General features: G+C 37.7%; 1 protein-coding gene across 2 annotated transcripts in view; it reads right to left on the bottom strand.

Moving 5' to 3' along the window:
- The window catches only part of Ssh2 (slingshot protein phosphatase 2), a 252,863-nt gene that overhangs the window by 202,135 nt on the left and 38,534 nt on the right, over nucleotides 1-12,194 (bottom strand). The window contains exon 2 of one of the 2 annotated variants that reach the window (XM_005402672.2): nucleotides 1,390-1,470. The exons of the other annotated variant lie outside the window; for it this stretch is intronic. Coding sequence (XP_005402729.1) covers nucleotides 1,390-1,470 — 81 coding nt within the window. The remainder of the gene's footprint in view (nucleotides 1-1,389; nucleotides 1,471-12,194) is intronic. 2 annotated transcript variants of the gene reach the window in all.

Raw genomic sequence — 12,194 nt, 5'->3', positions numbered from 1 at the left:
GGGAAAATTCCAACATCAGCCTAGTCTCCTAAGGGTGTGACAGTCCAAAAATATGCTTGTATAAAATCTTTGCTCATTCTAAATCTGTGTTTGGAATGTGCCATTCCAAATCTACATTTGCTTCATAGTAAAGAAGAGCACAATTAAAACCAATGTATCATCTGAGACTTCAATTTAGATTCAGTGGGAAGCAAAGAGATAAAGTGTCAATTAGACATCTGGATTGAAAGGAGAAGCAGAGGGAGGAGATCTGGGCCTCTCACCAAGAAGTGGTCCTGTTTACTTCTAATCATCATAAATATATAGTAACTGGAATAGGTCTGCTTTCTTGTAGCCCAGGATCTCTCAGATTTCTTCTATTTTTTTTCTTTTTTAGTCCAAAGTAAAAATATTAAATTGACAGTTGTAAAGCTCATTCAGTTTCTCTACCCACTACTCTTCCCTTCACTTGAAGATATTTGAACACTCTTTTAAGGAAAAAGAACAGGCTATTGAATAAGGGGGAAAATTTCCTTATATCTCAGGATATATTAGGAATCACTGGACTAATCTCACTACCCACTGCCATATCTATAAAAATAAGTCATTTAAAGTCATTTTCTACATTCATCCGGATTCCTTGAAAACTATGCTGAGGGTTAGACAGAATAAACAAAATTTATAACATCTCATGAAACAGAGTTATATAGTTTAATGTTCTATATTTGAGGTGATCAAGTTATTGCTCCACTCCAGTGAATAAAACCATATCTAGCTTAACTTTATCAATAGTCAGGGCCTTTAGGCCTGTGGACATAGGGAATAGTGGTCCAGTGGCAGCACCAATACCAAGCAGTTGCTACCAGGAAAAGGATAGTATTGACCATTAAAAAAATATTGATGAATGAAACCTGGGTGTGGTGGCACACACCTATAATCCCAGCACTCTGGAAGGCTTAGGCAGGAGGACTGCAAATTTGAGCCCAGTCTGAGCAGCTTAGTGACATAGCAAGACCCTATCTCAAAAAAAAAATAAAAAATAGCCTGGGTTGGAGCTCAGGGAGAACACCTTGGCTTCAGTCCTCAGCACTGAAGGGTTGGGGGAGTATGCATGAGGATGCTAAAAGCCATAAAGATAATCATATTCTTTAATGAAAGAGATCCATGTACAGTTTCAGGATACAGTATTTTTTTTTCCTACTTTCATAGACATGCTTTGACTGGAGAATTACTTATATATACTCTCATTCCAAGACACCTATTTGCCTTCAGCTACTATGTAGCTGAGTAAAGCCAAAGAGATGAAATAATAGGCACTATACCAGTTGCATTTAAGAGCCAAATTTGCCCCTCCCCAAAAAACCTTTTCCTTGAGTCATCAAAGACTTTATAAACCATATACCTACGTACATTGAAATCACTAAAGATTTCTGATTCTTCACATTCACAGCAAAGTATCGCTGCTGATTCACTGTCTTCCAAATGAGAGCTCTGTAATACAAACAAGATCATTTCAGAGATCAAGATAAATGTGCCCATAAATATGAGGGGAAATGCCAGCTGAAACTACTAAGTGTTAGCTCCTAGGCAAGCAGCTACAATCCTGATTAGTGATTGCTATTTTGGAGAGAATACAGCCAACAAAGTGACCAGATGATTAGGAAATTGATTGAGGAAAATATTAGCTGAAGCATTTTCTGTGTTTTCTAAGCAATGGGCTGTCTTTTTATTTTTTTTTCCCTGTAAGGCTGGTGCCACTAACTCTTCACTATGTGAACTCTTCCTAGACTGGAGATAGGCTTAAATTTATTTATCTTCCCATGCAACAATAGACAGTCTGTCAAAAACATGTATATATACTTTAGCAGTTCACCATACTAATAATGTCTGGAAGCTAATGGCCACCACTCTGAGTCCCTTTGACCTCTCATATTTGTAGAGACTAAAGGTAACATATTAATCTCATGATGTCTCAATAAGTTTAGTACCAAAATATTTATACAAGTTCTTTTCTTGATGTATATATTTTTTGGTGGACTTTACATTTTATGTGATTGCTTAGAGATACACTTTCAAATGTAACAGGGCCTATTCAGGGGATCAAACAGCTAGCCTAATCTCATTAGAACTCTGCTTACAAGTATTTATAAGAGTCAAAAGACATGCTCCACCCAGATCCCCTGCCAGATGCCAGAAAACAATTTAAAACCTTTTCTTCTATTCTCAAATCTGTTTCAAAATCTGTCCAGAAGACAGATAAGAAGAATGACACAAAAGAGTGAAACAATTAGCTGGTAACACAAGAGTGTTTTTTCATATGACTAACAACACAAAAAGAGGACAGAAAGAGATACAACCCTAATCCAGTAGAGTCCATTCAAATGTTTGCTGTGTAACAGTTGCTAGAAACTGAGTTACTCTCAGAGAGAATACCAATATATTTGCATATGTCACCAAAACTTACTACGAGTAGCAGGAACTTAGTCATATACAACTAGTCTGGCTATCCTAGTTGATACCTACTTTATTTTTCAAAGCAAGGCTCTGTTTAACTTGCAGAACACTTAAGGAGATGAAGAGTTTTAGAGTGCAAATAAACTTGAATAAAAGAACTAAAGCCTACAGTTACTATTTCTTTTAACTACTTGTTCCTGGTTTGCTTCCTTCTTACTTTTTTTTTTTTGTACTCTGATCTTTTGTCTAGTTTTGATCTTCCTGCTGAGAATCTAGTCTCATTGGCCATTATACCTTTTTCTTCCTCTTTTAGAAAACAATAAGAAATAATGCAAAGATTTCATTTTTTTTTTTTTTTGGTCTTTTTGAGATAGAATATTGCTATGCAGTTCAGGCTGGCCTTGAGCTAGCCTTACTTTGTAGCCCAGGCTGGTCTCCAACTTGCAATGATCCTCCTGCCTCAGCCTCCCAAGTACTGGGATTACAGGTGTGTGACACCACGCCCACCTGAAATACATCCTTTTGACCAAGTATTGTTTGGAGAAAAACTGGGAAGATTTCTGGGAAGAAAAACACACCTATACATAGCAAGAACCATTTCTAAATAATAATTATAGTAATAAAATGTTACAATCACTATATGGAATGTATGATGCAAGAACTCATGTACTAAGAATGATGTTTTGAAGAGTGCTAAAATCTAACTTATACAGTTACCTAACAACTTGCAGGCAGAAATTTCAAGAAATAATCCCACAGTCTCAACTCCTCTTGACATGTTTTAGTGCCTTTCATTCTATTTCTGACATAGGTTATATGTTTTTAAGAGACATAAAACATTTATTGACTTTTGTTGTTCCAAATGCATGCTGCTATACTTAAGGAGACTAGGGATTTACAGTCTAGTAAATAAATATACTGTCACTTCTTTTTGGAAAAATACAACATGGCAGATGATACCAATAGGCTCCCACAGAGGCTTAGGCAGTGGTCTTTAGGCCTCTGTTACGGCTGAGGCCCAGTTGCAAAGCTTGCAGTGGCAAGAGAGAGGACAAGGAGTGGATCCCTGTCACCAAGCCTGGCCAGTTGGTCAGGAACATGAAGACTGAATCCCTGGAGGTGATCTGTCTCTCTCTCCCTGTCCATCAAGGAGTCTGAGATCACTGCTTTTCCTGGGGGCAACCCTAAAGAATGAGGTTTTGAGATCACGCTGGTGCAGAAGCAAACTGGCACAGGCCAACAGACCAGGTTCAAGTTATTGTTGCCATCAGGGACTAAAATGGTCATGTGGGTCTGAGTATTAAATACTCTAAGGAGGTAGCCACTTCCATCAAGGGGCCAATATCCTGGCCAAACTCCCAATACTCCCTGCACAGAGAGGCTGCTGGGGTAACAAGATCTGTAAGCCCCACACCTTTGCACGGTGGTAGGCTGCAGCGGCCTATCACCCTAATCTCATCCCTGTTCTCTTTCTCCCTCCTTCGCTTTCCCTCCCTCCCTCTCCTCCTTTTCTTTCTTCTCTCCAGGTCCCTCCTTTCCTCCATCTCCCCCACAGCCTTTTCACTCCCAGCACCCGCCCCCCCAATGCTTGTGGTGCTGGGGATGAAGTTCAGGGTATCTCTCATGCATACTAGTCAAGTAAGTGCTCTACAATGAACTACACCTCAACCCTAAACACTGTCATTTCAACATATAACAAAGCACTGGTAAACAAAATTTAGAAGGTGTCAAAGATATTTAAGTCTTTCTCCCATCCCTGACCTCCTATCCATAACCCCTAGAAGTAATCACTATGTCAATTTTCTTAACTACCTTCCAAAGATAGTCATGTATATATAAGAACTATATGTGAAGATATGTTTTCTCTAAAATATATAAATGAAAGCAACTGTAGTTATTTTTCTGTCCTTGCCTTATCTTCATTTCACTATTTTAAAAAATTTAATTGTAGTACAATAAAATTTACCAATCATTTTTAAGTTGCTCATGCTGGGTTCAAATTTGTGATCCTCTTGCCTCAGTCTACCACAGTACTGGATAACAGGCATGTGCCACTGAGCCCATTACAATTCACTTTTGGATCTATGAATTTCACTACTCCAAATACCTCATATAAATGAAATTGTATAGTATTTGTCTTTTTTGACTTTTTTCATTCAGAATTAGATCTTCAAGGTTCATGCATAATGTAGCATGTGTTGGAATTCCCTTCCTTTTTAAGGTTCAGTGATATTCCATTGTATCTATATATTACATTTGGTTTGTCCACTCATCCTTTGATTGACACATATTTTACTATTTTTGATTGCTGCATAATATTTCATTGCATAGCTATTCAACAATTCAGATAATTGACCTCTTAATAATAGATTCAGGCTATTGTAATTATAACAATTATATTTGTTTTCTAATTTGCTGTGGCAAATTATCACAAACTTAATGGCTTAACATAAATTTATTACTTTATAGGCTAGAGTCCAGGTATCCTAAAATCAAAGTGCCGGCAGAACCCATGCTTCTTCTAAAGAATCTAGGGTAAAGTTATGGGCTTAATTGTATATCCTAGAATTCATATGCTGAAGTGTCAATTCCCAGAACCTCAAAAATGTGCCTTTATTTGGAGAAAGAATCTTTAAAGAAGTAATTAAGTTAAAATGAAGTTTAATAACCTCATGAGTAGGACCTAACCCAACTTGGTGGGCCTTAATCCAATATGACTAATATCTTTATGAGAACAGATTAGGGATGCAGACACACATAGACGAAAGACCATGAGAAGACAAAAGAAGATAGCCATCTGTAAGTCAAGAAAAGTGGCCTCAGAATAAATCGTGTTACCAACACCTTGATCAAAGCCTTTTCACCTCTAGAACTGTAAGAAAATAAATTTCTATTGTTTAAGCCACCAGTCTATGCTACTTGTTATGGCAGCCCTCAAACATAACACAGGAAGAATCTATTTTCTTGATTTTTCTAGCATTTGAAAGCTATATGCATTCCTTGGCTAATGGCCCCTTCCTTCATCTTCCCACTCAGCAAGGGTAGGCTGACTTCTCATGTCACATCAATTTGACCTCTTCTCTATCCCCCTTCCATTTTTAACAACCTTAGTGATTGATTATATTGCCTCACACCCAAATAATCTAGGATAATTTATTTTAAAGCTGTCTGATTAGGAACAATTCTAACTGCAAATTTAATTTCTGCTTTACTATGTAACATAAAACACAGGTTTAACAAGGATTAGGATAAGATTTTCTTTTGGGGGCATTTATTCTGACTACCATGGTAATCTTGTCTAAAGTTTTACTGGGGGAAACAATTACTTTTTTTGTTTTGTTTTTTAGAGCCCAATTTTTATATCAGTATGATGGGAAGCACAAAATAACCACAACACAAAGGAAGCATAGTTATATACTTTGTACATAAAGGGGATCTTAAAATTTACCAGTACCAGCAGAATGTCAGAAATTGGTTTTTGTGGAGAAACAATGATTTGGACTTGATCAAACCACAGTATTTACACAGCTCTCTTTATGATCAATGGTAAACAGCTGTAAGATAATTGTCTAGTACTGTATTAAGGATACAACATATGATTATTGAAGGACAGCAATAATTAGGCTGGGTCAATTTGAAAGTTTAAATCAGGATGTTACAGATTCCTGCTTCTAGGCATGTACAACTCCTTGCACACATATTTTTTAACCCTTATTGTTTATACCTAGATTCTTTCTCCCCTTCTGTACTGTGGCCTTCTCAACTTGTACCTGTAGGGCCCGGAACATAGTAGACATTCAATGAATAGTGAATAAGTGCCTCTGCATTAGCTGTTGCAATTCTTCCTCATTGCCAGTAATAACACAAATTGAAGATGAGTTATCATCTTTGTAAATAGCTAATGAGAAACAGCTCCTCTAGAAGAGCCAGTCTGTTTCACGAAACACTGCCTCCCTTGGGCTCCAAGTCAACATGGAGACTTTAAGAGCATTTTCACTTCTCAGAGCTACTTAGCAGGGTGGCCTGTTGGTGGTTGAAGCAGTCAAGGTACTCATGCCATTGTGCTCTGTAACTGGCCTGCAATTTGTCCATTTCATTTGTGAAGGTACCGCTGTTCTCCACTCTGCACCTAACACAGGATTGTGTCATGGTAACTTTGCTTGTTACATACTTCAGAAGGTAGACAGTGCTCAATCCAAATCTTATCCATCCTCCAAAGTACCGCTCACATCCTAGAATTTCAGGAAACTTCAAAATGATGACTTCAACTTCATTAAAGTGGAAAGTCCCCTCTGAAGTTTCATTGAGTAGGCAAATGTGGGAAAACTATAGCCTGTGGGTCAACTTTGGTCCACAACTTGTTTCTTCATAGCCAGCAAGCTAAGAATGTTTGTCACATTTTTAAAGGGCTATTTAAAAAAAAGGTAAGGAGGAATATACAACAGAGAGCACAGGTGGTGGCAAAGCCTAAAATATGTACTATCTGCCCCTTAACAGAAAAACCTTGCTGATTGTGGCCTAGAGCACACAATTCAATCTAATGATAAACTGCCTAGAATTGTAATCTACACACCGTCTTGTTGCTCTGTGGCGGACCCTCTCTGTTGTCTACCCAGTAGTCACCTTTCACCTCTTTCACATACCAGTCCCATACTTAGGCTGACAATGCCAGATACCTGCCTTTTCTGCCACTGTGGAGCTAGCATAAAGTCACATTTCCTTATCTTAGTCAATAAGACCTATGGGCAAGTCTTCCCTGGGCTTGCAGGAAAAGACTTCCACCTTCATAAAGAAGATCTGAGAAGAGAAATTGACTTTTCTGTACATTTGAATGCTACTTATAGGGCCCACATTTCCTATGCCTGATTTCTATAGCACGCACATTGTTGCAACTGTTGGTATCCAATTATTTTGTAATGACTTGGAAAAAATCCTAAAATGCTAAAATGGTAAGTCTATAATTAAAAGAAGTATGAAGTAATTCCTACAAATTAAGATTGTTGCAGCACCACAATTAAATCACTGCTGCTATGCTGAGATAACTACATTTATTATTTTAACATCAGAGGTTAGCGGGAAGAAAAAAGAACCAGCACTTTAAAATTGTGGGAAAGATTTACAATCAAGTTTCATAATCTATAAAATGAAGTATTGGGGATAGCTAACACTTGGAATTCAACCTCTCTCTGGTGGGTAATTTGTCATGAAAATACACTGTATCATCTGTCACAGCTGTAAAGAACTTTCAACCTTAGCTTAAGGAAAAACCATGGATTCCAAGAAGAAATTAGAATTATTCTAAAAAATCATGCCTTGAATGGGACTTTGATGGAATTAATTCTTCCCAGGTATAGCAATGAACTCATATGAATTTTATTTTATTTTTTAAATGAGGGTACAAAAGTCAGAAACAGCGGAAGACAAAGAAAAAATAGCAAAGAGATCTAGAACAAAGTCAATAAAGAATAACAGGATGAAGGACAATAAATTTACAAAGGAGAAAAATAAGGGAGCAAAGAAGACTATGCTGAGACCAGTGCAGAAAAATTAATTAATGGAAATAAGCAGTTTTCGGTTTATATAAAGATTATTTAGAAGATTATGTGTATTCTCTCTGAAATATTCCTAAATGATGCCTGCATTCCTAAACTTGCAATTGATAGTAAAAGGAAAGTGTTGTATCTCCAATAAGATGGAAAATTAGTCATTCATACGCACAGGTTAGTCAGTTTACACAGGAGGCCATTACCTGTATTTAACAAACACTCACGTGATATAACGGTACACTAAGGTACCATGGCAGGTTCTGAAAAGTAGTGATCCACAAAAGCAAGAACAAGCAATAAATTCATAAAGTCAGGGAAAAGCAAAAAACTAGTGGTAAATGTTCAATCCTGATTAAAAGTTCACAAAGAAAAAAATGGCAGGACTATCTTAGCCCTAGAATTTCAAAATATGACAGAGAAACTTTTGGGTTTATGTCTCTAGTTGCTAATTAAGTGGTTCACAAATGAAATGTAATCCTTACAGAGGCTGGTTTGTCTCTGCTTAGGCAAACCAAATACTCACTCATATTCCATTTTTAATTAGGCCTCTGCAATTAACAAGTTAGCTGCTTATTTCCCTCCTGTTCTGTATAGGAGTTTAAAAAAATTCAGTTCTGTCCACTTTATGAGGTGACAGCAGGCTAGTAAAAAAGGGGGCACTATAAGCTAAACTCCATGCGTGCTGAAAGCATGTAATTCTTATGTTCTCCATTTATTTGGTGAAACATCCTACATATTACCTTTACTTACAGTCTTTTAAAATCTTAGAATTCTAGTTCTTTATTTCCTTCCTCAAAGCAATATATGAAAACTATTTGTGATTTAAATACAACCATCAACTTCCCCAACTGCTGCCACATTAACATCTTTTTAAAAATTCTGTGTAGTTTGATGTGGAACCTGGGCTACTGAAGTGTGCTGGGCTTTAGAGATGCTAATGTGTACACCATGTAACATGATCACTGTATGCTTCTGTGGAGTGTGCAAAGAGATGAAGTCTGTTATGTCTTTGGGGAATAGAGGTTTCACAGGAAAGAGAAACCATGGAACTTCAGAAAGCAAGAGGAACTTGAAGAAAAGAAGACACTGACTAAGAAAGGAGAGAAAAGTCTCCCTTGAACATTTGTCTAGGGACGTGTGCCAGGAAAGTAAGATAAGTGCAGAAAGATCACTGTTACTGAGATAGAATCCTGAGATACTATCAAGTCAGGTTTCAGATGATTGTGAATAGAATGGTTTTTACTTAAGACCAAGGATTAGACCTATTTTTCTGCAAATAAAGAAGCTTGATTCTTTCTTTAATAAATAACAGAATTGAGAGATTTAGTTCTAGTACTGGAGAAGAAATCTAGGTTGATTAGCAAGGAAGGGTAGAGATTATTAAAACTAAACTAATAGGCTGAACTGGGTAGAATGAATGATTTTGTATTTGTAATTAATTTTCTATTTAGCTTTTGTTTTGCTTTATTTTGTTTTGTTTTGAAAGACTGGGTCTCACAATGTAGCCCAGGCCGGCCTTAAACTCTTGGCAATCCTCCTACCTCAGCCTCCCCAGTACTGGGATTACAAGCATGTGCCACCATGCCTGTCTAATTTCCTATATAGCTTTCTGACCACAATATTTCTTTACATTGTAACTGGGTCATTTCCCCCATTTTTGTTGATTAAACAGACAACGAGAGAAGTTGTTTAGAAGTTGCTGGATAAAAAGTTGTAAACCTCAGGTGAATGAATCTTTGGAGAAACAGCTTCACCAACCATCTAAATCTCAATATCCCTCTTATATTCTCAGGCTGGCCCTCCTTCCCTGACCCTAACTCCTATCATGTACATTCTAAAAACTGCTATTTAATTTTAGGTGCAGGACACATGGGAGTACCCCTCATGATTCCTGAATCCATAAAACTGTTGAAAGGTTAAGAGAAACCAGATTTTGCCCTAGTCTGCCATTTCCTCCTCATTTACTTACATTTCAGGAGCTGGCATCATAGTAAGACTGCCAAATTCCTTAGGGAAAATATCAGGCAGGTGGGAGACAAGGTGATCAGATGAAATTGTTTTACCATTGAGAATGCAGAGAAGGGTCTCTATCAAATATTTGTCACAGGCTTATAGAATCCCCCTACCTTAAAAGCAGCTTTCTGGTGAATCAGAGCTCAGATTTGGGTAGGACTCCAGATCTACTCAGAGGGTTACCATTTTGCAGTGCCCCTTTCCTCAGCTGGCTTGGCTTCTAAAGTCTCCTAGTCCCACCTTCAGATTGTTTCCACTATCTATACCTGTGTAAGCACATTTGGACAAATCAGATATTGGGGCCAATGCAACTTTCCAGATATTCTGTATCATGTGGATACTCTATATCATCGGTCCCTAAGCTTTAGGCCAAAGGGAAAGGGCCAGGACAAGTATTTAGCCCCAACTAGCACAAGCAAGGAGGAGATGAGATCCAAAAAAGCATCAAGGAAGGGATGAAAGGTTAGGGAACACACAAGTCATAAAACGAGTCATCCTGCCCATGCCAGGGGACTAACCCAGACCCTTGTGAACAGACCTTTTGATTAACATCACAGAAAGGCCTCCCTCTGAAAAGAATCTTATAGAAAAGGAGTTGCTTTTAAGAGTTGTATCCCCCCTCAACCCTCCTCCCACCCCCACAACCCCACCCCACACCACCCTCTGCCTCAGGAACAGAGCTAAACACAAGAAGGTCCAAAGTCTGTGTCAACGTCTGTACAGACCACAGGCCTAACTGAAGTCAGAACCTTATGGGTAGTAGGAATAGATAACTAAAGCACAGGAACTGCCTAGAGAAAAATCTAGAGCTTAAGCATGGACTTCTTGCATGAGACCTTGATCAGTACAAAGAACTCCAGGCTAAGCAGGGCCCCTGAACAAGGCAAAGTCACAAGAGGTACATTCCACAGTCATCAACTCAGGTTCTGAGAGTCAGAGGTGTCTGAGCTCAGGCAGGACTGTAAGAAATCAGATATTGAGGCAGAATTTCCTTTCTTGAAGCATAAGTTCTTTGAAAAAAAATGTTTGTTTCATGTAGAGAAACTCTCTTAGTTTTCACATTACCATAACCTCTGAGGAGAATGGTCTCTGTTTCTCTTAAGTGAGGAAATTCCTTCCAAACATGCTGTTTTCATCTAATTGGGGAAAAATAAACAAAAGCTATCTGAGGTGCCTTCAGTTTGATAGTTGTCCTAAGACTATTTTATTATCGTTATTATTCCTCACTGTCTGGATGGAGAATATAGGTATGAGAACAACATTCGTATTCTGGGTTGGTAATTAAGCCATGTGTATCTTTTTAAAAAAGTATTGTTTAAAATACAATAATTTACTATTATCCCTTGGCCACAACAAATAATTCCGTCAGAAAGAGGACCAACAATACAATACACATGTATTATATGGTACATGTATATATGCATAGAGTAACTGTAAAAAATGACAACAAAAACTAGCATCATTCATTGTGAAGAAATCTAGACGACCAGGGCATAGAGGTAGGAGGCACACATGTAAGAGAATTTATTTAGCCTTTGGCAATCAGCAAGTTCCAAAAAGAATGTGATTAGACTAAATTCTGACATCTCAGCATGGATCCTGACTAGCGTGTCTCTGGCATCTATCTATACCTGTGTAAGCACATTTGGACACCTACAGTATACTTATAATGACCCAAAATCTGTAAATGGCATCATTCAGACATTGACTCAGCCATTTCTTCCTGAAATTACCATGCTTTCACTGTCCAACTGGTAAACAAAAATAATAGTTTTCTCTTAAAGTTTTTCTTTGTTACCTGTAGTTTATACAGTACTTGAATATAAAATGAAAAAATAGACTTTTCTTTTGGATGGATATAATACAAATGAAGTCTGGATACCCCTAAGATCAAAGTGGAATCTTTCATGGGTAAGCTCTAATTGTAGACAAAGAATCTTCTATCCATGACAATATCACATGGGGCCAATTGAAGCAGTACTAAGACTGTAGAAGTTAGATTTCCCTAAGCAGTTTTAAAACTCACACGAGAAGCAAAGGAAGCAAAACATGGTATTTTAGGCATGAAACTCTGGCTGACAGGGCTATGGAGCATCTGAGAAGTCACAGGATATGTTCAACTTTCTCGGAGGGGAGGTTGCAAGTTTTTTTGTTTTGTTTTGTTTTGCTTTGAATATTTTCAACATCTGCTATTAAAATTAG

Source organism: Chinchilla lanigera, unplaced genomic scaffold, assembly GCF_000276665.1.
Source record: "Chinchilla lanigera isolate Chin_1 unplaced genomic scaffold, ChiLan1.0 scaffold00080, whole genome shotgun sequence".
NCBI lineage: Eukaryota > Metazoa > Chordata > Mammalia > Rodentia > Chinchillidae > Chinchilla > Chinchilla lanigera.
Note: the sequence above shows the minus strand (reverse complement) of the source record. Positions and strands in the feature narration are given on the sequence as shown.